This window comes from Diabrotica virgifera, chromosome 1 (assembly GCF_917563875.1).
Source record: "Diabrotica virgifera virgifera chromosome 1, PGI_DIABVI_V3a".
Classification (NCBI taxonomy): domain Eukaryota; kingdom Metazoa; phylum Arthropoda; class Insecta; order Coleoptera; family Chrysomelidae; genus Diabrotica; species Diabrotica virgifera.
In genome coordinates, this window is record NC_065443.1 from 154,951,084 (window position 1) to 154,977,379 (window position 26,296).

General features: G+C 30.8%; 2 protein-coding genes across 3 annotated transcripts in view; both read left to right on the plus strand.

Moving 5' to 3' along the window:
* Positions 1-1,147: 1,147 nt before the first annotated feature.
* LOC114337770 (major facilitator superfamily domain-containing protein 6) overlaps positions 1,148-26,296 on the plus strand; it is a 90,948-nt gene continuing 65,799 nt past the window's right edge. For both annotated transcript variants that reach the window (XM_050641653.1, XM_050641652.1), the window contains exon 1: positions 1,148-1,316. In XM_050641653.1, the coding sequence (XP_050497610.1) occupies positions 1,207-1,316 (110 nt within the window). In that variant the 5' untranslated portion in view covers positions 1,148-1,206. The remainder of the gene's footprint in view (positions 1,317-26,296) is intronic.
* LOC126878436 (uncharacterized) lies at positions 12,812-20,830 on the plus strand. Its single transcript, XM_050641648.1, has 3 exons — positions 12,812-13,348; positions 13,408-13,479; positions 16,630-20,830. Exons 1-3 carry the CDS (start codon positions 13,319-13,321, stop codon positions 18,862-18,864), a joined length of 2,337 nt encoding a protein of 778 aa, XP_050497605.1. The 5' UTR covers positions 12,812-13,318; the 3' UTR covers positions 18,865-20,830.

The following is a 26,296-nucleotide window of genomic DNA, read 5'->3' on the forward strand; positions in this document are numbered from 1 at the left end:
TGTTGAACTCTGCCAAATGCCTTTTCATAGTCGACCAAGCACGCATATATGTCGCAGTGAAGGTCCCTGCATCTTTGAATCAGGACTTGTACTCCGAAAAGTGCCTCTCTGGTACCCACTGCATTAATGAACCTGAACTGTCTGTCCGATATTTGTTCCTCGCACTTCTTATGTCCACTTTACATCAACAATAAATTGAACAAGAAATTGACAAAGTTATTCAAGGCCAAATTTAACGTGTACAAAATGTATGGTTTGTAAAAGAAAATGAAGGAATTTGATGAAATAGAACAATTGGATATGTTTTATTTTGTCAAATTTCTTTATTTTCTTTTTAATCACGGCAAAATTGGGTGATTTGTATAAGTCAAATTTGACCTTGAATAACTTTGTCAATTTCTTGTTCAATTTATTGTTGATGTGCACTTTAGAAATTCTTCCATGGATGACTTTAAGAAACAGTTTCAAATATTGATTGTTCGATATTCTTCGCACTTTTTAGCCCCCTGTTTTTTAGGTATCGGTATGAATTCCGATTCTAGCCATTTATCAGGGATGATTACTATATTGGATATTTTATTGAAGACAGCTAGCCGTGATCCAGTTTATTCCTTCTTCCTCCAAGAGTTTTAAAAATTCAACTTCGATATTATCGGGCCCTAAAACTTTACTCTTTTTCATCCATCTTTATTGCTTCTTTTACCTCGTAATCTCTCTCTAATACCTCTCCCTAATCTCTAATACCCTGTAATGTCTTATATTCTATACGTGTAATCGTAAGTCATTGTATTCGTTCGTGCTAAGACATCATCTAGATATCAGTTCGGAAACTTTTCCGTGAAGGACAACATATATTTTTAATCTGCAGGGATATTAGATCGACTAAAAAGATTTATTAAGTATACAATGTATAATGCTCTCCGACTTCATTAAATACGATTACGTATAGTCTACTTTACTCCAGTAAATTTCTCTTTAGAAATTTAATGATTAATATTCAATAATTGAAACCCGTTTCTTCCACTCTATATATCAACCAGAAACACATTTAAATAAGTAGATTTCCCTCTCAAACAAGAAAACCGTATCGGAAAAACCGTTTTCCACCGCGCATTCATATCGACCTGGAAAGCCACCGTGCGTGGGAAGATCAGCGCGCAACGGAAAGAGTGTCGGTGTGAAATTTGGAGAAAATCACGAGCTGAAATGGAAAATGCCGATTTTCAGTATAACAGAGGCACACAAATGCAACCACAGCATTTCCCAACAAGGCCCATGGTCGATCCCGAAGCTGAGGGTGAAGTGGACCCTTCACAGTAAGTTAAAACTTGTCTTTAATGTGTCATTGGAAATCTAGGGCATATCTCAATTGTTGGGAATTAGAAAATACCGTCGTTGTTTTGGCTAATTTAGGAATATAATGCTCAATTTAGAAGAAGTTGATTATGGTCCAGTTTGGAACATTTTTACGATATGTTTAATTAATTAGATTTGATATTATCATGTAACCTTATGGAAATTAGATATTATCAATAAGAGGGCCAATGTATTTTCAATTTAAACAGCATACAAGGACAACCTTTTGTGTTTGCAGAAAATATTTTTATAATTTATTTTTTATTATATCATTTTCGTTAAAATTGTGAGGCATTGAATAATTGAGTTAATTTCTTTTAAATATTCTGCTGCAGTTTTTTTATTGTCATTTCTAAGCTCTTCTAGTCTATGCCCCTTTTCTTCTACATTTTTAATTTCTTCTTTCAATCTTCTTCTACATATTGTTTATTGTTTCAATCTAGTAAAAGTGATTTTCTTTTATAAATTCTGTTTGTAAAATTATTATCAAGTATGCGATATGCATGCTATAATCATATTAGTTATTCTTCCATCACTTTATTTTAATTCACTGGTTTGCTAAGTTTTTCATGATCTTTATCGTTACTAAGATTGGATAGGTACCGAATATTCAATTAACGCTTTAACTTTGACTGTTTTTAAATAAAAATGTATACCATTTTTATTCAGTTGCAATGCGAAGGCAAAACAATCTTACTTTTCAATTAGAATACGGAGCGCAGTCCAGTCCTCTGAATCGCGATTTTCGGCTCTTATTGGAGCCTCATCGGAGAGAACGTAGGCACTGTTCTCCATATCCTAAATGACCAGCACCGAGAGTTTTTCCCACCCGTTGCAACCGAAGTGAAGGTATTAGGTGAATAGCGTCATCTGGCAATTGAAAGATGAAGTAGTTTTCAATCCTAATAGCAAAATTAATAATATTGAAAATATTAAAAACATTACTAAAAGGTTTTTAAATTGAAAACTTATTGGTACACTTTCCTGGTGTCACCTCCAAGGCTTCTACAATTTGCAAGCACATGGATGCTGCAGTGAAGACAAAGGGAAGGAATTCTACACTATGGAATTCACATCCCCCGTCTGCAGCTTGGTAAAGTTCCAACGGAAAATGCACCTGGTTACTCTACGGAGTAATACGACTATAAAATAAAAATGTATACCATTTTTATTCAGTTTCAATGCGAAGGCAAAACAATCTTACTTTTCAATTAGAATACGGAGCGCAGTCCAGTCCTCTGAATCGCGATTGTCGGCTCTTATTGGAGCCTCATCGGAGAGAACGTAGGCACTGTTCTCCATATCCTAAATGACCAGCACCGAGAGATTTTCCCACCCATTGCAACCGAAGTGAAGGTATTAGGTGACTAGCGTCATCTGGCAATTGAAAGATAAAGTAGTTTTCAATCCTAATAGCAAAATTAATAATATTGAAAATATTAGGATTGAAATTACTATTAGGAAAATTGCTATTAGGATTGAAAACTACTTCATCTTTCAATTGCCAGATGACGCTAGTCACCTAATACCTTCACTTCGGTTGCAATGGGTGGGAAAAACCTCGGTGCTGGTCATTTAGGATATGGAGAACAGTGCCTACGTTCTCTCCGATGAGGCTCTAATAAGAGCCGAAAATCGCGATTTAGAGGACTGGACTGCGCTCCGTATTCTAATTGAAAAGTAAGATTGTTTTGCCTTCGCATTACAACTGAATAAAAATGGTATACATTGTTATTTTATAGTCGTATTACTCCGTAGAGTAACCAGGTGCATTTTCCGTTGGAATTTTACCAAGCTGCAGACGGGGGATGTGAATTGCATAGTGTAGAATTCCTTCCCTTTGTCTTCACTGCAGCATCCATGTGCTTGCAAATTGTAGAAGCCTTGGAGGTGACACCAGGAAAGTGTACCAATAAGTTTTCAATTTAAAAATATTTTAGTAATGTTTTTAATATTTTCAATATTATTAATTTTGCTATTAGGATTGAAAACTACTTCATCTTTTAACTGTTTTACTTCTTTTAATCTTTACCAAAATTTTATTGAATATTCTCTGATTATTTTATTCTGATTTTATTGAACCTTATCTTATTTGTCTGATAACGTCATGATCATATTCATCAGGATTGCAAGTACCTATAGACCAGGGTGGATCTGTTTTGAGATGGATGTAAGAGGTGCCATTTGGATTTTTGCAGATAAAGTTAGTTGATAAGTTCAATAATTATAATTGATTTATGTTCCTTCTCAAATATAATCGCAACAATAATAAAAAAATTAAAATATTTAAAAATTTCAAAAAACATCGAATTTTTTCTACTTTCTTTGCTTATAACTTTAAAACGATTTATTTTAGAACAAAGTCGTACAGAAATAAAATTAGGATAATTAAATTTTGTATGATATATGACTGGTTAAAAATGTCTTAAAGTATTATCATTTCTGCAAAATAGCAGTAAATACCAAATAAGGAGGCAAAATAAGCCTGTTTTGTTCAATGTTTTTCAACCACTTTGGTTGCACTTAGAGCCTTCATAATTCGCTTAAAAAATTCTTATAACATACTTAAACCGGATACCAAATCTCATTAAAATCGACCTAATAGATTTTGCATAATAATTTTGCAATCTAAATTTGTTAAAAACTTTCTGAACAAAAAGTAGACCATTTAAAAGGTTGCTAATTTCTTAACATATAAACAGGCGCCCTATTAATACACATTACAGAATTAAAATCGGATTATTTAAGCAGCCTCACCAATGTTTCAAAGTTATAAACAATTTTTTGGCTTATAAACAAATTAGTTTTGTTGCCGGGGGGATGCAAAGGCCTGCTTTATTTATTTGGACTTACCCAAGCCTTTTTTATGTATATTGACCCGTAGAACACGAATTTTTTGGGTAAGTTGATCCGAATGTCGATAAGATTGTTATAAACAAAGAACTTGAGGAATTACATAACAGCGATTTTTCGTAAAACAAAACATTTTTTGTATTTCTTGACTAATTCTAAGCAAAAAATGTTTTTCCAAGTTTTTTCGTAGGATGCATAGTTTTCGAGATTAACGCGGTTAACTTTCAAAAAATCGAAAAATTGCAATTTTTGAACCTGAATAACTTTTGATTAAAAAATAAAATAGCAATTCTGCTTACAGCATTTGAAAGTTTATATCAAATTATACCGGTTTTGATTATTTGCATTGATAAAAAACTGATGATTTGCATTGAAAAAACCGAAGTGGTTAAAACATTTTGAATAACAACAAAATTATTTTGCCCCCTTATTTTGTATTTATTGCTATATTGCAGAAAGGATAATAATTTAAGACATTTTTAAGCAGTCGTATTTCATACAAAATTCAATTATCTTTATTTTATTTCTGTACGACTTTGTTCCAAAACGAATCGTTATAAAGTTATAAGCAAAGAAAATAGAAAAAAATCGATGTTTTTCGAAATATTTCAATATTTTAATTTTTTTATTAATGTTCCGGGCATATTTGAGAAAGAGAATAAGTCAATTATTATTATTATTGAAGTGGTCACCTAACTTTTTCTGCAAAAATCCGAATGCCACCTCTCACATCCAAAAATAGACGTTTTTTCACAGATCAGCCCTGGTCTACTAGGATAATTAAACAGTTTTTTCATAAATGACATTAGGATATCTTTATGCCAAATCCGTTATTGGAGCATTCTCTAGCGACTCGTTCCATTAAAGAATTGAAGATCTTCGATACTTTCAGCTATAGTCGCTATATCATCTGTATATCTGATGTTAATAGTTTCTCCCCCAATTCGACCTCCACATTTCCCTTCTAAGGCTTCTTCTAAAAGCATGTTGATTATAATAAAGATGTAAAAATCTCAGATGTTTATCGTCTATGCCAATCATTTCTAGGTACTTAAACAGCCTCTCATGTTGGCTCTATCAAACATATTTTCAAAATCCATAAAGTAGACGCAAATTGGTTTCTGTACGTCCCATAATCTTTGAAGTTATGTTAGCATTGAGAACAAAAGTTTCCCTTGATCTCAATCCTTTTTTGAAATCGAATTGATCAATTGATTCTGAATCGAACTCTTATATTCATGTCTCTCTTTTTGCCTTCATCATGGATATGTATCATACATGACTTTCTCGGCCTTTCCTTTTTTCTTTTGTTTCCCATTTTAGCTTCATGTTTCTTTGTTAGTCTCTTTTATCCCATTCGCTCTATGTGGCCAAACCAGTTTAATTGTTTGTTTTAAATCTTCCTCATTATCGGCTCTTGCTCTCTCCTTATATCTTCATTTCTAAATCTTTCAAACTTCATAACTCCAGCTATGTTTCTCATGAATTTCATCACGGTCGCGTGTTTCATTGATTCATGTTTCTTTTGAGTTTAGTCTTGTTACCTATTTGTGATTTCCCAAAAGTTGTATTATTTAATGAGTAATACATGTTAGTTGCCTTCTACAGTTTATTACTTACTGCCATGTCCGTTTTCCTATCATCTGTTATTATATTTCCCAAATATTCAAAAGTAGATACTTGTTGTATTGGCCTGGATCCTGCGTACCAAAAAAAAGTTGATTAATAGCAAGCTGAAAATTTGTTAATAGCTTAACGGTGTCTAGTCGGACAAACTTTGATGTACGGGAACACTGGAACAGGGGAAGTTTTAATTGTGGCACAGTTTAAAAATTTGGAACATCAGATTACGAAAACGTCCCATGTATTTTGTCATCCCATGTGTTTTGTGCAACATTTTTTTTTATTTATTAAACACCAATAAGATGCTTAAGGACATTACAATCTGATCAAATAATGTGATCAATGAGCAACTTATAGGTTCTGTTAATATATTGCACAAATTTTAACTTGTACCATCACTTGCACCGTGCACTATTTTTCACTTCACTAACTCGAAAGGTTTCTTCCTCTTGAGTCTTCTAGCTAGATCCATGTTGTCGAGGAGCTGGATGGCCTCAACATTGACGTGTTGAAGAAGTCGTTGTTCGTGACTCTTGGCAAATTTTTCTATCGTCTTGTTAACAGTATTCATTCCTAGGTCCCTATGGAGGTCACTGTTCCTATATTACCATGGAGCGTTGACAATGTTCCTTAGCACTTTGTTTTGGAATCGTTGAATGATGTTTAAATTAGTATTACTAGCGCAGCCCCATAGCTAGATGCCATATGTCCATATAGGTTTTATAGTCTGTTTATACAAAAGTATTTTATTGTAGATCGAGAGAGTGGATTGTCTTCCCAATAACCAATACATTTTTTATACCTCATGTTAAGCTGTTCTCGTTTCTTTTTAACATGGATCCTCCAGCGTAGCCTTGTCCAACATAAGTAGATTAAAAAATTCCATGGCACCTAGGTCTGAAAAATTATTATCCTCGAGATACAGCCTTCTGAAGCTCTTAAATTCAGGTGCTCGGTTTCCGTTAAGTGCACTAACTCACGGTCAGGTGAATGAAAATATCTATTATTCCAAGAAGAGAGACTCATTTTCTTCATACATATTTGCGTGTAGAACATCCAATGGATTTGTTACCCTTTCATTAAACTCTCATGCAAAAATCAGACTGCTATTACTAACCAACATGATTCCTGTCATTTGACATGTTCTTCGTGTTCCGCACTCATCAAAATGCCCAGTTGGTGATAAACACCAGTCTGATCTGCAATGAGAGTTTAATGAAATGGTAAAAAATCAATTGGAAGTTCTGTCCGACAACATACATAAAACGTTTTCGTAGTCTGACGTTTCAAATTTTTAACCTGTTCCACAATTAAAACTTCCCCTGTTCCAGTGTTTCCATACATCAAAGTGTGTCCGACTAGACACCGTTAAGCTATTAACAAATTTTCAGCTTGCTATTAATCAACTTTTTTGGTACGCGGGGTCCAGGTCTATTGTTCTTTTACTATTATATTGGTGTTCCTTTCTTTTTTTTTCATATTTATTTATTATCATAAGTTTTGTTTTATTAAGATTCATTTCCAATTTTAAATTCTGTATTTTCCAAATGTCTATTAGTTTTTACATTTTTTCTACTGTATACTGTGATTAAAACTATATCATCAGCGTTTAGAAGGATGCTGATCATTATTGCATTTAAGTTTTTGTATCCTACTATATATATTGAAGGTTTCTTGTTTGATCTTTTGTATTTTTTATTAAGGTATCCATGACTATTATAAATAAGAGAAGAGTAATTAACTATTCTAAATGGAAAATAAGCCCCAATTTAACTAAAAAATTCTTTTATTAACGTTTCGACGTCCACATCGGACGTCGTTGTCAAAATACAAAATATTAATGATGTGTGGGTCGAAACGTTAATAAAATCATTTTTTTAGTTAAATTGTGCCTTATTTCCCATTTGGAATAGTTAATTAAAAAAATGCTACAATGAAAGAGCTTCAGAACAAGATTAAGAGAAGAGTAGGATGAGCACAATTAATAATAAATTAAAAATAAAAAATCCTAATTTACTTATAGACCAAGAGGCAGCGCTGAAAAATCTATTTGAATTTACTAAAGCTAGATTTTTCACAGTTGATTACTGTGAGTGTGTAGAGAAACATACTGTGGTCGGTCAAGCGAAACGTAGAACAGGGGTTACTGAGAGGGTATCGAAGTTGCTTTCCTACGAAGGTAATTATTTCCATTTACTAAGGCTGAAAATTAGTACACACATTCTAAATTAAATATAAATAAAAGTTATTATAGTCGGTCAGCCGTATGACGGGACAGAGCCTGTCGGTCGGCCCCAATAGTCAATTGCGGAAATGAAGCATTTTGGCTCGCAATTTTTTCGTCCAGCATGGATTTACTTGGAATTTTCACAGAAGGTAGGGAATAGTCCAAGGATCATTTTCTATATCATGCCGCTATCATACGCTAAAACCTTGGGGGTGGTTGCCACCCCACCTCGGGGGTGGGAATTTTTTATTACATTTTAACCATGTAATTCGATGGAAAAAGTGATTCTAAGAAAAAGATATTTTTTACATTTTCTTTGTAAAACTAATATTTTTCGAGTTATTCGCGCTTGAAAATAACAGTTTTTCGACGAAAAAATCGACTTTTTTAGAGGGTTTTTTGAGAATACCTAGAAAAATATGCATATAATCAAAAAAACTGTGGATATCGAAATTGTATCTTTTAGTAACACAAACCAAACTCTTTTCCCATAATTTCTTTAAGACCAATACAAACCGAGATACGGCATGTTAAAGGTTAGCGTTTTTCGTCAAATGCACAATTTGAAATATTCAAAGCCAAATAATGGGAAAAATTTGCATTTTTCGAAGAAAACTTAACAAACCTTTTTTCAAGTATACAATTAGACCTTTCAGAAAAGAAAAAATAATAAAAAGTTTGTAGCATGAAAATAAAGAGACTTACAAAAAATGTCGGTACCTGCTTTTCTCTACGAAAAAATCAGTGAAAACAACTCCCTAACTACCTTCCTTATTCAAAATTGGTCTTTACCTTTCTGTAGTTCCTTTATATTTATATTATCAATACACTCAAGGAGTTTGACCTATTTAAAATGCCTAATTTTGGAAAAATTGGAATTTAAATAAACATTGATTTTTTGCAATTTGGTATTTTTCACTTTTTACTTCAAAATATCTCCGAAAATACTGAAGATATGAAAAAAATTATAAACTACTAAATTGTAGCTTTTTAATGACTAAAATTACTTTATGCATAGATTTTCATTGCATTGAATAGTTAGCCATATATAGCTATTTAAAACCTCTATTTACCAGCAAACACCCCCTTATTCGAGCCCTTTAAACCCGCCCCAATTAAAAACTAAGGCATCTTACGGAATTTAATTTACACAATCTTATAGCTCCTTAAAAATCCTATAAAATAACTTTAAGGGGTCTCATTACTGAGAGGGGTATCAAAGTTGCTTTCCTACGAAAGTAATTAAATCCATTTACTAAGGATGAAAATCAGTACACCGTGAGATATAATATTTTTCCAAAATTAAGAATTTTTAATAGGTCAAACTCCTTGAGTGTATTGATAATATAAATATAAAAGGAACTACAGAAAGGTAAAGACCAATTTTGAATTAGGAAGGTAGTTAGGGGGTTGTTTTCACTGATTTTTTCGTAGAGAAAAGCAGGTACCGACATTTTTTTGATTATAAGTCGCTTAATTTTTATGCTTTTATTTTTATTACTTTTATTATTTTCTTTTGAAAGGTCTAATTGTATACTTGACAAAATAATATTTAAGTTTTCCTCGAAAAATGCAAATTTTTTCCATTATTTGGCTATGAATATTTCAAATTATGCATTTGACGAAAAAAGCTAACTTTTAACATGCCGTATCTCGGTTTGTATTGGTCTTAAAGATATTATTGGAAAAGAATTTGGTTTGTGTTACTAAAAGATAGAATTTTGATATCTAGAGTTTTTTTGATTAAATGCAGATTTTTCGAGGTATTCTCAAAAAACCCTCTAAAAAAGTCGATTTTTTCGTCGAAACACTGTTATTTTCAAGCGCGAATAACTCGGAAAATGTTAGTTTTACGAAGAAAATGTAAAAAACATTTCTTTCTTAGAATCACTTTTTCCATCGAATTACATGGTTAAAATGTAATTAAAAATTCCCACCCCCCGAGATGGGGTGAGAACCACCCCCAAGGTTTTAGCGTATGATAGCGGCATGATATAGAAAATGATCCTTGGACTATTCCCTACCTTCTGTGAAAATTTCAAGTAAATCCATGCTGGACGAAAAATTGCGAGCCAAAATGCTTCATTTCCTCAATCGACTATTGGGGCCGACCGACCGGCTCTGTCCCGTCATACAGCTGACCGACTATAATAACTTTTATTTATATTTAATTTAGAATGTGTGTATTGATTTTCAGCCTTATTAAATGGAAATAATTACCTTCGTAGGAAAGCAACTTTGATACCCTGTCAGTAACCCCTGTTCTACGTTTCGCTTGACCGACCGCAGTATGTTTCTCTACACACTCACGGTAATCAACTGTGAAAAATCTAGCTTTAGTAAATTAAAATAGATTTTTCAGCGCTGCCTCTCCGTCTATTAAGTTTTCTTTGAAACGGATTAATTCTTAGTAAAAATAAATAAACGTGTAATAAAAAAATTAGCAAAGATGTATATGTATATAAAGATAATACAACAATTGAACTTCATAAGTTCTAGGTTTATAAGCTTTCATTCGACACCTCATTTTTCATTCTGTCTGTATTAATAACGGAGTAATTATATTCGCGGACACACGGACAGACGGACATACAGGCGTGAAACCGGAATTATACAGGGTGTCCCGAAAAGATTGGTCATAAAGTATACCACACATTCTGGGGTCAAAAATAGTTCGATTGAACCTAACTTACCTTAGTACAAATGTGATCATAAAAAAAGTTACAGCCTTTTGAAGTTACAAAATGAAATTTCGATTTTTTTCAATATATCGAAAACTATTAGAGATTTTTTATTGAAAATAGACATGGGGCATTCTGATGGCAGGAATATCTTAAAACAAAATTAGAGTGAAATTTGTCCACCCCATAAAAATTTTATGGGGGTTTTGTTCCCTTAAATCCCCCCAAACTTTTGTCTACGTTCCAATTAATTTATTATTGTGGTACCATTAGTTAAACACAACGTTTCTAAAACTTTTGTGCTTCTTAGTATTTTTTAGATAAGCCAGTTTTTATCGGGATGCGGCTTCTTTTTTAATATGTTTACATAAAATTTTATGGGGGTTCTGTTCCTTTAAACCCCCAAAATGTTTGTGCACGTTCCAATTAAACTATTATTGTGGTACCATTAGGTAAACACAATGTTTTTAACACTTTTTTGCCTCTTAGTCTTTTTTTGATAAGTCACCTTTTATCGAGATGAGGCTTCTTTTTCAAAATATACCTAATAATGTAAATTATAAATAAATTTTCAGATTATTAACAGCTCTCTGGGTGTTTCATTAATAATTGTCCATATAGTAACTGGAGAAACCTTAGCACAAAATACGAAGATTTAACCTAAAACACTTAAATAAAATGTAGTTCTTTACTGAGTTACAGGGTGTTTTATCTAAAAATTTAAACACTATTTTTGCTCAGCATTTTAAAACTATTTGGCGTATCCTTTTCGTATTTGGCAAAAAGTATAAGTACTGTAGAAACTACTAAATTATGTTAAACAAACGTTTCTGTCTATTACCAGAGGCGTACGACGGCGGAAAGTGAATGGTTGACTCTTTCCAAATTCTACGCCACTGGCGGAATTGCTATTTTAGTTCAATTTTTGGATTCTCCAATACTTTCTATGAAAACAATATACTCTTCATTTGAAACGATAAAGTCATTAGTTTTCGAGATCTTTGAAGTTAAAATGAAACGACACGGTTATTTTGATTAATGTATTGTGTCGCTCCATTTTCAGTTTCAAATATCTCGAAAACTAATCATTTTATCGTTACGAGTGAACAGTATATGATTTACATAAAAAGTATTGAAAAATCAAAAAATTACACTAAAATAGCAATTTCGTCAGTAGCGTAGAATTTGGGAAGGGTCAACCAACCAATATCCCCTGTCGTACTCCTCTGGTAGTAGCTAGAAACTTTTATTTATCTTAATTTAGTAGGGTGTGCAGTACCTACACTTTCTGCTAAGTATGATAAGGATACGCCAAATAGTACTGGGTACAAATAATTTTTAAATTTTTCGTAATTCCACCAGTGGCGTAGAATTTGAGAAGGGTCAACCATTCACTATCACCTGCCGTACGCCTCTGGTAGTAGCTAGAAACGTTTGTTTATCATAATTTAGTAGGGTGTATGTATAGTTGTCGCACTTTCTGCCAAGTATGAAAAGGATACGTCCAATAGTTTTAAAATGCCGAGCAAAAATAGTTTTTAAATTTTTAGATAAAACACCCTGTAACTCAGTAAAGAACCACATTTTATTTAAGTGTTTTGGGTTAAATCTTCGTATTTGGTGCTAAGGTTTCTCCAGTTGCTATATGGACAATTATTAATGAAACACCCTGTATAATCGTACTTAACCATATACAAATATGTGGTGGATTCGACAAATATTCAAAATATGTCGATAAACACTGGCTTATCGAAAAAGTATTAAGAGGCAAAAAGTTTTAAAAATATTGTGTTTACCTAATAGTGCAACAATAATAATTTAATTGGAACGTACACAAAAGTTTGGCTGGTTTAAGGGAACAAAACCCCCATAAAATTTTTATGGGGTGCACAAATTTCACTTTAATTTTTTTTAAGATGTTGCTACTATAAGAATGCCACATGTCCATTTTCAATAAAAAATCTCTAAGAGTTTTCGATATATGAAAAAAAAATCGATTTTCAGTTTGTAACTTCAAAGGGCTGCAACTTTTTTTGTGTGCACTATTTTATGTAAGTGAGGTTCAATCAGTGTTGCCAATCAGCGGATAATTATCCGATTTGCGTACCTTTTTGAGAGTTGTCGTACCTTCTGCGTACCTTTAAATAAATCGGATATTTGCGGATATTTTTCAGTGTATCTACTATCATCGACTAAAACTTTCTCATCCATATATTCCCAGCACCAACAACACATTAATTTTGTTTGCTTCCACCAAAATTTTTATAAATAGCCTATACTGGATGAATGTTAGTGACATCCGATACTTTTCATCTTTTGACAAAAGGGACATGTGCCGATTCTTTTGTTTAGAATTTAAATGCACAAGTGCATCCACTTAAGGCGTACTAATCCAATTCAAATTTCAAAATCTGTCTGCCCTCGGATGTTATTTATGAGTTTTTCGATTTTAGTCTGTAAACTTATGAAAGCTAATTCACGCACGATTTAGTTTTATTTTCATTGTATGTAGTGCAGTGCTTAAGTAAACGTCTCGTCTGTTGAAATAAGTTTTGGTTTGTGAAAATACTTTTTTATAATGGATAAATGGTTAATAAAAAGTGTTAAGGTGGGTAAAAAAGTTTACTAACGTGTGGATATTGAAATATAATAATGAATTTGTTTTAGACCAAATCAAATAATGAAAAAAATATTGCTGAAAAGCAGCCGTCAACTTCACGTCATGCTTCTGAACAACAGGTAATTAGTAAAATAATTAAGACTTCACTATATAATATACGGATGTTTTATTACTAATTGGACATGTTTTAACTATATTATAATGATGAGCTTATACAGTGCGAAAGGCACTTATGGAATAAAATTATTTGTGTCCTTGTTTTAAAGAATTATAAAAAGCGCTGGGACCCGTCGATTTTAATATATAAATGTGCACTTTTTAAATATAAATTTAAATCTACAGGGTGATTGACGCAAGCCTGGCAGAGCCCATATGTTTTATTTTTATTGGAACACCCTATATATTTTTATATTTTTAAAAGCTGCTTAACAACCAATTTTAACGAAATATAATTAACAATAATACAGGGTGAAATTTTGAAATTAGAAAGTATGGAAAATACTTATGGAATAAAATTGTTTGTGTACTTATTTTAGAAAATTATTAAAAAATGCTGTGGCCCGTTAACTTTTAAATTCAAATGGGCGCTTTATAAACATAGATTTAAACATACAGGGTGCGTCACGAAAGTCTAGTATAGTCCATGATCTTTAGTTTTAATGAATCATTCAGTATATTTTTGTGTAATTAGAAGCTACATAGTAACATCAACTCAAAAAAGTGTATTATGTAGGTTCTATTTTGAATAATACAAGGTGAATTTTGCAATTTTTTAAAAAGTTCGGCAAGACATTAAATACAAAACCCAATATATATTAGTAGTTTCTAAATAAAGTAGTTTCTAAGAACATCAAATTTCTAAAAAATACAGGGTGTTTCACTAAAATGGACAAGATAATGGACTATGCTAGACTTGCGTGAATCACCCTGTATATTCAAATTTATATTTAAACAGTGCATATTTAAATTTTAAAGTTGGGGTAGGTATCCTAGGGTATTTATAATTTTTTTAAATAAGGACACAAACTACATTATTTCATAAGTGGTTCCATACATTATAATTTCAAAAATATCACCCTGTATTATTAATAATCATCATACATTATATAATTCATTGAAATCAGGTTGCTAAGCAGTTTTTAAAAATATACAGGATGTTCCATTGAAAATAAAGTTTATGGACTATGCTAGGCTTGCGTGAATCACCTTGTACATTTAAATTTGTGTTTAAAAAGCGCACAATTACATCTAAAAATCGACTGGTCTCGGCGATTTTAAAAATTTTTCTAAAAAGGGCAAAAATAATTTTATTCCATAAGTGCCTTCCTCCCTATATATTTAACTCAACTAAATAAAAGTACGACAGTCAATGTAGATCGAAAACTTACGTTGTTTCGGAAAAAATCAAAAAACTTATATTTTTCTAAAATATATGTTAATTTTTGTTAATTTAAGTTAACTAATTGTTTAAAAACGACAAAAGCTGTTTTGTAGAAACGATTTTAACAATATCGGTGAATTAATATTTCTACCTTGATCAAAAATGTTTTTATTTTGTTTTTAATTATGCTGAATCCGATTCTGACGCAACAAATGGAAGATTAAAAAAGCTCAATATAACAAAATATAACAATCAACCATCATAATATATCAAATTGTATCAATGTTATACGAGATATGTTAAAAAATATGAATTTCGCTCAAAAGTAAAGTAGGTACTTTTCTAGTTCACAATATTTCAAGCAGAATGATATAATTATTGTATATTAAAACATAGTTCTTATTTAAGAACAACTAAAAATTATAGCATTATAACAATTTTCGATATTGTGAAATATTAAGGTACTTTATTCTTGAACAAAATTCATATTTTTGACGTACCTTGTAGAAAATTGATAATATTGGAAATCTGATGGTTGCATCTTAGATTTTATACCTTACAGAGTATTGTATGAAGAATAACATTTTTTCATAAAATTGATAACAAAAAAGTTTCCGATAGGTTCCAATCCAAGTTACGCAGACAGAGGTACTGTATCAGAGCTAAAAATTTTTTTTTGACATTTATTATATTTACGCTTGTGATTAAATGTATTTTGGGTAAAAACGTTCTGATGACTTTGTATAAACATTTTTTTAACTGATATTTTTCGGTGGTTTCATTACATTTTTTATCTTTCTTAATTTTCTCAAAAAGAAGTTGTTTATTTTATTTTTAAAGTAAAATAATTTAGTGCATTTTAAAAATTACATTGGATAAGCTTTAAAAAACACCTATAAAATTGTAATATATCCGTTTACACTTAGTAATATCCCAGTGGTATTTATTCTGTAAAACTACAAAGTATTCCAAATTACATTTCTTAAGACGTCGTAATGTTTCATTTAGTACGATGTTTGAAAAGTATGTTGTGCAAATTTAAGAGTTTTATAGGTAAAATCGTAATAGTACCATATATTTCTAAATCAATTTTTAAACAAAACTCTTGTAAGTCCCACTTTCCGCCCACATTGTACTTATGCCAATGTTTGTGAGAGGGATGACTTAGCGTTATAAATAAAAAGTTATAGAAGCTGTAGATTTAATTTTCGAAAAATCTTTATATAAGTTTTTTTTGTGTAAAATTTTCTAATTTTTCAATGGTCAAGTCAGTTTTTTCCAAAATTTATATTTTCGTAGGTATTTAAAAAACAACTAATTTCGCAGGTAATTTGTTTAATGAAAAATTAAGCACCCACTTTTGAAATAGAACTTTTTAATATGTTGTTTATTATACATTTCTTAATGAATCTATAAAAAGTTCTATCTTGTCTAATTTTTTCCGTAAGTAAAAACTCCTATGACTCCACTAACGGTGGAGTTTATCGGAAAAATAAAGTGGGACACATTTTTTAAGGTAAAATTAGATATTTATGTAGTTTCAGAATTTTCTATTGTTGACTGGGTCCGGGGTAGTATTAACCATATAAGTGTTGATTAAATTTAATTAAAATTAAATAAATCTGAATAAAATTAAACAAAATTAAATAAAATCAAATAAAAAATATATAATTAAAGAAAATTAAATAAAATCATTAAAATTAAATAAAATTTACATAGAATTATATAAAATGAAGTAAAATTAAATAAATTTCAATAAAATTAAATATTAAAATCAATTTTAAATGTTAAATCTTCATAATGTATTAAGCTAAGGATTATTTAGTTAAAATATGTCCAATTGTCCAATTATTGATCAAACACCCAGTATATCGAGAAATTATTTTAGCCTGAATCTAGTAATCAGCAAAATGTTACTGAAGAGCAGCCATCTACTTCTCATACTCCTAAGGGAGGAGTAATTATTAGTCAAAATGTTGACGTTGGCCGTGTTAGTAAAAAGATTAACACTTCTCAGAGTAATATTATTGTTGACACTAATGATGCCGAGCCCAATGATGCCGAGCCCAATGATGCCGAGTCCGCACCAATTGTTGACAAATTTCTATTGAGTTTGAAAAGGAAAGCTGATTTTGTAGATACACCTTCAAAAAGAATATGCAAGTTTATTCCAGCGTGGCTAACCGATAACGAGTTTCGCGGGTGGCTTAATAAATCAAATAAGCCAGATGATAAACACGGCAATGAATACGCATTTTGTAAAGTTTGTAAATCAAATTTGGTGGCTCATAAGGCTGTGTTACTTAGACATATGAGAACGGAAAAACACAAAGAGAATTTTAGTGCGGTATCCAGTAATATAAAAATAAAGGACATGTGTGTAAAACAAACCTGTGAAAATAATTTAGTTAAAAGAGCAGAACTAAAATTATGTAGTCTTTTGGCTACAAAGGACTTACCGTTCTTATTAATGGACACTGTATGTCCACTACTTAAAGATATTTTTCCAGATTCTAAGATAGCTCAACAATTAACCGTTAAAAGGACTAAAGCAACTCAAATAGTCGTTGAATGTTTGGGTGACAATTTTCTGAAAGAATTATATGAAAAGTTAAGAGTACCTGGAATGTTTTTTTCATTGATTATGGATGAAACTACAGATATATCGGTAAAAAAACAGTGTGCATTTACTGCAATATTTTTTGATGAAAATTCCAACTCATTACAAACAACATTTTTTGACATTTTAGAAAATACTGGGGGCACTGCAGTTGAATTATATTCAACTTTAAAAGACATAATATTTTCCAAAGGTATTCCTATATCTAATTTTGTTGGATTTTCGTCGGACACACCTAATGTAATGGTAGGGCCACACAATTCAGTTTTTTCCCATCTAAAACAAGAATTTCCTGATATAGTTTGTGTTAAATGCTCTTGTCACATGGCACATTTAGCAACTTCAAAGGCATGCTTGAAACTTCCCAAGCACATTGAGGACTTACTAAGAAATATAGGAAGCCATTTCAATAGAAGTGCTTGTCGAAGAGCCAAATTTCGGGAATTTCAGGAATTTTTTAAGGTTGACATTCACAAAATTCTATCACCTGCTAAGACCAGGTGGCTTTCACTAAAAGCAGTTGTGGACAGGGTTCTAGAGCAGTACGAACCATTACGTGCATATTTCAAGGAGAGTGTTTCTGAAGATCCTTCACATGTAACGGAAACTATGTTGGAAACTCTTAATCACCCTCTTACTGAAGTGTATTTAAAGTTTATGTCTTATGTTCTAGAGCTCATGACGGATTTCAATATTTTATTCCAATCCGAAAAACCACTTTTATATAGGGTTAAGCCCGAAACTGAAAATTTATTGAAGATTTTATGTTCCAATTATATGAATATTGTTCATATAAAAAAATGTGCAGAAATCCTGAAAATTGTTCACGACAATCCAGACAATTTTCTTCCATTAGAGCAAATTTATATAGGAATTTCTGCTTTCGACAGTTTGCAACATTTGCGATCGGATAAAGACACAAATTTAGAACAAGCAGACTTTGATAATTTTTTTAAATCAATATTATCCTTTTATATTGAACTAGTTGCTAATATCAAAGATCGGTTTAAATTTGAGGACCCGGTTTTTACTACCTTAGAGCTGTTAGATCCGAAGGTGGCCCAATCATTCCAAACAAAATCTTTAAAAAACATATTAGATAGGTTTCCAGTTCTAAATAACTTTGTCAATGCACAATCTTTGGATAACGAGTGGAGAAAACATGCACTCTTAGATTTTGATAGTTTAGACATTAATTCCAATACCGAGTGTGATATATACTGGTCTCAGATTTTTAAATTAAAAAATGAAGCCAACATATCTTTGTTTCCAAATTTAAAAAAAGTATTTTCATTGTTATTCGTTCTACCATTTTCAAACGCTGCGGTAGAAAGGGTTTTTAGTAATTTATTCAATATAAAAACAGATAAGAGAAATCTTTTAGATACATCTACAATTAGGGCTTTATTGGCGACAAAAGATGGTATCGGTAATACAGGCTGTGTAAAATTTACACCTTCAAAAAAAATGTTAGGATGTAACATATGGCAAAATAGTAAATGAGAATTTTGTACTTTATTAAATTATGTTTTTTGTATGTGTTGGATTACGTACTTACATGTTTAGGTTTTTAATGTTTTAATGTCCCACTGGCATATTATTTGATAAATAATGAAATGATTTAAAAGTCAGTTAAATATGATATATTTCTGTTATTAGTTAGTAACAACCAAAAAAGTTAAGTTTTCCATAAAGTGGGGGACTTTTTATTTTTTACTTTAATTTTCCATTTCCAACAATTGTTTTTTCCGATTATAGTGCTAGCTGACAACTCTGCCATGTAAGGTCATACCTACAAATTTTCCAACCAATATGGTTGATGTCATGTAATGCCAGGGGTTAATCTGGAAATATTTTTAACATCCTTTAAAATCGCATAATATAATGTAACCTTAACTGTTTAAAAACAACTCAAGGGTTTTTACCCGTATATTTTTGTGGCTTAAAGCATGTTAATCTGTGAATACACTGATGATGGAATATTGATTCCGAAAACGTTTTGTTGTGATATACCCCTTTTTAGGGATTTTAAATATACCTCTGATTTTTTAATCAACTTAAATTCCCCAAACCTAAACTAATTACCTACACAGAAATCAGTTAAAAAATTAATGCACTGCCTTAATTGTAGTTATAGTAGTTATATATATATTTTTAAACAATTTTGAATAAAAATTCTAGGAGAGTTGGTCACGGATTTCCACCATACTTCATTCGACGTATCTTGATGAGATTGCTAAATCCTTATTGGTTAATTGATGTTTATTAAGAATAAAATTGTAAAATAAAACAATTAATAATTTAATAAATAATAAATAATTTAATTTCTATTCGATAGATAATTAAGAATAATATCACCTGTCTTACAGGTTATATATGTGTCTACACTTTAACCACAGATGTACACAAAATATATGTATAACGTTACTCAGAATAAGGTAATCATTTGTAGAATACCAAATGTAAAGTTCAAAAGATTTTCCAGATTTCTCGGACATGAGATGTAGTTAAATCGGTTCTTTTTTTGTAAAGTTCTATCAAATCTAATATCTTAAACAAAACCATTTCATCAAAACATGTTATACCTAATTATATTTATGATTTTTTTGAGGAATGTAATGGTATGTACTATGCATAAAAGAACTTTCCGGCACAGAAACGTCACTTTTCTGCACACTACTGTCAGTTATTCTGTGAGAAAATGTTAAGTTTGTTTACATAAAATTGTGCAGAAAAATGCATTTGGAATATTGGTTGTAGAAAAATCTACTTACTTGAAACTAGTAATATCTAGATATCTACTAATTAACTCAAAAATCCTTCAAATTTTTTGCCTATAACAATTATATAGTCGGGCATTAACGTTGAACGCACCACGTGTATTATGGATAATAACTTTGATACCTTAATAACTACAAGACTGTCAAATACATTTATATTGTTTTAGTTGTAATAAATCTTTAGTTGTTAAAAGAGCGTAAGCGCAAAATTTCGGACCAATAATCTTTAAACGTATTCATTTTTTTAGAATCCTGAGAAAACTAATAAGTATTTTTGAAAAATTTGAACGCAGAATTAAAGATTACATTATTACCGAGGGCTTAGAGTCCCTTAGAATAAACAAAATGTTTCTTTTGAATGAGATATTTGAAATTAAAAATCACACTCAATATTCTCTTTTCCTTTTACCCATGTAACATATTAGAATAAAAATTATAGAAGTCTTCAGGGACTTTAGGCCCTCGGTAATAATGTAATCTTTCATTCTGCGTTTAAATTTTTAAATAATACTTATTAGCTTTCTCAGGACTCGAAAAAAATAATGCATTTTAAAAGCATTGACCAGAAATTTTGCGCCTATGCTATTAATGTAGCTGTAGTTTATTTTGTATTGATTTATTTATTATTTATTTTTCCAGTACCTAGTTTTAGGTAGTTATTACGTTTTAATAAAATAATATTTAAAAGTGTTTTTTTTTAATTAAATAATTATAATAAATTAATATAACGATCCAAATAATGAAATATTTAGATTTATTTATTAATTTAGAATTTAACACTTACGATAATGCAAAGTACGAATAATATAATAATAGTAAGTAAATAATATTTACATACATGAATTAGGTAATAATCAGCTAGGATACGAGATTTTCATCTATAAACGAAAATTTTTAAACGGTGAAATAGAGAATTCAGTAGATTAAAGGGCCGGTTGTTCGAACGCTAATCAGAAATGGAATCAACTGATCATTATCAAATATTTAATTACTGTCAATGTCAACTTTGATTGGGTTGCTGAAAACATAATTGATTACAATTATGAGATTAATTGATTAATCAATCAATTATGTTAATAATTGTTACGTTAATTGATAATTAATAATTAATTAATATATTAATTATGTTAATTATCATAATGATAACTGATTGGCGTACGAACAACGGATTTTGTTATTTGATGGTTGTTAAGGCTACTAAAAGAATAACATTGGCAACATTGATTTTAATAACAGAATAATTTTTGACCTTGTGTACCTTTTCGTGACAAATCGGATGTTTTTCGAGCGATCATCGGATAATCTAGAGAAATGCGATTGGCAACACTGGGTTCAATCAACTCATTTTTAACCCAATAATCTGTGGTATAATCTATGACCAATCTTTTCGGGACACCCTGTATATTTTGTTCTCGTCTTGTTAAGGCGCGTCAAATAATATATCGTTTGTACTATTCCGGCAACTTTAAAACAGTACTTCCGGTTGCAGCTCTAAAACCGGAAATCCTAGGTCAAATTTCTCACCTTTAATACCAATCTTGGGCTGTAAGCTTCCATTTGACGCCTCATTTGTCATTTTATCTGGTATACTGACGGAGGAGTTGTGTTTACAGACGGACAGACGGACGATAATCAATAATAATTCGATGTTTTCACATTTTTGTAAAATTGGGTGAAAACAAAATTAATATTCATCTGTTTACTGGCAGTTCTCACGTTTATTAATAATTACTACTCACTGCCAATTGAATTTAAAATCCTCCTATTTTTGATTAAAATATCAAAAGCTATATAAAAAAATAATTAGGTAAATCGAATTTGGCATTCAAAACTTCCTGCAGATCACATCTATCAAGATATTTACATAATTTTCCTATTTACATAATGTCTTTTGCCTGTTCTTTTTTATGGCAACGAAATGAAATAACTGAGAGCAGATTTTCAACAAGTAATGGATTTTCTGTGAGGAGGATATTTGCATTGGATATTTAACAGAAGGAAGGTCAAATAGTTCTCGTAACGACCCTTATCAAGCGACTTATTGTCGCGACGGGGCTTTAACGAGCCATCAAAATATGTCGGTATTTGTTTGCGAAATAAACCAAATTCAAACTAGTGAAATCAAATCATTTATTTCACTTAATAATTATTAGTATCTTATTTTTTACAATTATGGAGATATAAAGAAATTAGTTTGGATTTCTATAGATGGACTATATAATTTAACTTTTTCTATAGAATGGGGTTGTTACTTTTGGATAGACACGCTATGTACTCATCACTCTTTTATTGGTTGCCAAATACATTTATTGAATACATATTCTTTCACATTTTTGCTGTAAATTTTAAAGAACCGCTTTAGTCCATGTGGTGAGACCGCTCCCGTCTGGAAAAATTTCTGATTCGGTTTCGTTGTGGATTCCTATTAAAAAATGTCCCCTTTGAACAAATCTGAAAGGTGGCGGGCGGAATTTTTGGGCAGAAATTGTTTAAACAATTTTTTTAAACAAATACAAAAGATTACGTTTTTTTGCTCCGGAACATATATTTTTAAGTTTTGTGGGTCATTCTAAACAAGAAAGGTATCTTGTAAATTTTCTCAAAAATTGATAGTTTTCGAGTTAAAGGCTATTTAAAATCTGAAAAATGCGAAAATTCGCATTTTCGAGGCCTAAAAACTCATATTTAAATTAGAATTTAAATTTTGAAGGTTGCCAGATACTTAAATTGAAGTGTATACATTCAGCTTCAAGATTCTGAAGAGTGATTGCGTCTAACCTTAATTTAAATCGCTGTTTTTTAATTGTTAAATATGCACGTTCATCCGATTTTTTTTTTCAGTGCGGCGCGTTCTATTTCAAAAATCTCCAATTTTTCTCCGAAAAATATTTTTTCTAGATTCTTTGGGACATTCTAAATGAAATAAGTTTCTTGACATTTTTCTCAAAAGGTAACAGTTTTAAAGTTATAAGCGATTGAAAATCCAAAAATGCGTTTTTTGGCATTTTTCGGATTTTAAATCGCTTATAACTTTAAGGGCCGGTTGTTCGAACGCTAATCAGCAATGATCACTATCAAATATTTAGTTACGGTCACAACTGTCAATGTCAACTTTGGTTGGGTTGCTGAAAACATAATTGATTATAATTATGAGATTAGTTAATCAATTAACATAACAATTATTAACATAATTGATTAACTAATTTCATAATTGTAAGCAATAATTATGATTTTAGCAACCCAATCAAAGTTGACATTGACAGTTGTGACAGTAATTAAATATTTGGTAATGATCATTTTTGATTAGCGTTCGAACAACCGGCCCTTAGGGCCGGTTATTATCAAATATTTAATTACTGTCACCAACTGTCAATGTCAACTTTGTTTGGGTTGCTGAAAACATAATTGATTACAATTATGAGACTAGTTAATCAATTAACATAACAATTATTAACATAATCGATTAATAAATCTCATAATTATTGTAATCAATTATGTTTTCAGCAACCCAAACAAAGTTGACATTGACAGTTGGTGACAGTAATTAAATATTTGATAATGATCGTTGTTGATTAGCGTTCGAACAACCGGCCCTTAAACTATTAACTTTTAAGAAAAATGTGAAGAAACTTATTTTATTTAAAATATCCCAAAGAATCTAGAAAAAATATTTTTCGGAGGAAAATAGGAGATTTTTGAAATAGAGCGCGCCTCACCGGTAAAAAATCGGATAAACACGCATATTTAACAATTAAAAAACAACGGTATATATAAAGGTTAGACGCGATCACACTTCAGAATCTTAAAGCTGAATGTTTAATCTTCAATTTAAGTATCTGGCAACCTTAAAAATACTAATTTAAATATGAGTTTTTAAGCCTCGAAAATGCGTATTTTCGCATATTTCAGATTTTAAATCGCCTATAACTCGAAAACTATCAATTTAAAAAAAATTACAAGATATCTTTTTGATTCAGAATGGCCCAAAAAACCTAAAAATATATATTCCAGAGCAAAAAAACGTGATATTTTGTATTTGTTTAAAAAAATTGTTTAAACAATTTCTGCCCAAAAATTCCGCCCGGCAGCCTTCAGATTTGTTTAAAGGGGACATTTTTGAATAGGAATCCACAAAGAAACCAAATCAGAAATTTTTTCAGACGGGAGCGGTCTCACCACATGGACTACTTGGATTGACATGAAATTTGGCATACGCATAGCTAACATGTCAAAGAAAAAAAGTGATATGGTGCCCATGTGTGCTTTTGCCCTGGGGGTGAGTTTCACCCCATCTCGGGGGTGAAAAAATATATGTCCAAGATAAGTCCCGAAATTTATAAACTGACTAATTTTAAGCAACTCTTGTTCTATAGAGTTTTTTCACCAAATCAATACTTTTCGATTTATTTGCAAGAGAATATGTTCATTTTTCAACAAAATAACCACGTTTTTAGACGGTTTTTCGCAAATATCTCACAAAGTAAGCATGTTTTCGAAAAAAATATTCTTAGTAAAACTATAGCCTATAAAAAAGTAAAAAAAAACGGTGTATATATTAGGTCTCTATACCTAGCAAAAGCAGAGTTATAGCTAATGAAAAATAGGTTCATATTCGAAAAATTTCAAATAGAATAATTCAATGTGAAATATTCAAATAATGAACCATTCTTGAGGAAAACACATTTCAACTTTTTTAATAGGTTTTTAATACGTTTTTATAAAAAAAAAATTCTACCATCAAATGTAAGCAAGTTACGCTCAAAATAAAGTTGGTCCCTTTTGTTTTGGCCAAAAAAAACTCGAAAAATCACCCCCCAATTAGCAACTTAAATGAAAATTAATCGTTACCGCTTCACAAGTTACTTTCCTTATGTTGTGTTTATATTATTATGATCTGTAAGTTTCATCGATTCAAAGTTCTTATTGTTGAAAAAAATTGGTTTTAAAGTAAAATTTTTAAAAATTTTAATTTTGAAAAAGATGCTTTTTTCAAAATAACTTAAAAATTGTTAGAGATACCAAAAATCTTACAAAACAAAAAAAGTCAGCTTTACTTTTCTGAATATTTTGTATTTTTTTGTTTTTCTCTAAGACAAAAATTGGTTAAGATTCGGTTTTTCTAAATTTGCATACACTGGTGATAAGTGACTAGTTCAAGCCCTTTTAACTACAGCTTTTTCAAAAAATAAGGACTTTGAGCCGATGAAACTTACAGATCATATGATCAATACATACGCGAGTAAAAACCTTGTGAAGTGGTAACAATTAAGTTCATTTGAAATGCTAATTAGGGGGTGATTTTCCAGATTTTTTACCAAAAAAAAGGGACCAACTTTATTTTGAGTGTAACTTGTTTACTTTTGATGCTAAAAATTAAAAAAAAAACAAAAATAAGCATTCTTTAACTCTTTAAAAAAGTTAAAATGAGTTTTCCCCAAAAAAGTGCTTCGTTTTTTGGTTATGGCACGTTAAAATATTCGATTTGGAATTTGACGAAGATGAACCTATTTTTCATTAGCTATAACTCTGCTTTTACTAGGTATAGTGACCTAATATATACACCATGTTTTTCGCTTTTTTACGTGCTATATTTTTGATAGGAATTTTTTTTCGACCAAATACTTACTTTTTGAGTTATTTGCGGAAAACCATCTGAAAACGTGGTTATTCTGTAGAAAAATTAACATATTCGCTCGCAAATATCTCGAATAGTATTAACTTGGTGAGAAAACTTTATAGAACAAAAGTTGCTTAGAATTAGTCATTCTATCCATTTCTAAATTTATTTCGAACATATATTTTTCACCCCCAAAAGGGGGTAAAACACACCCCTAGGGCAAAAGCACACATCGGCACAATGTCACTTTTTTTTTTGACTTGTTAGCTATGTGTATACCAAATTTCATGTCAATCCAAACGTTCTTTAAAATTTAGAGGTTTTGCAATATTTTACCTTTAAAGAACGTACTAATAATAATACATAGTTGATGATGGTACCCATTGAAATTCTACGCAAGGTGTCACTCTCAGACACCCCAAATCTAACTGACTCTCCCCAATCTATTCGCACCTAATTTATTACATAAATCGATATGTTGTATACATTTTACTTTAGTTACTGTGTCAAGTTTATGTATGAGATAATAATATGTTAT

Bases quoted from the DNA above. Each gene is read 5' to 3' on its own strand.
- LOC126878436 (XM_050641648.1), top strand. From the start codon at position 13,319: ATGGATAAATGGTTAATAAAAAGTGTTAAG. The intron at 13,349-13,407 runs GTGGGTAAAAAA...AATTTGTTTTAG, and splicing joins GGTTAATAAAAAGTGTTAAG to ACCAAATCAAATAATGAAAA. The intron at 13,480-16,629 runs GTAATTAGTAAA...AAATTATTTTAG, and splicing joins GTCATGCTTCTGAACAACAG to CCTGAATCTAGTAATCAGCA.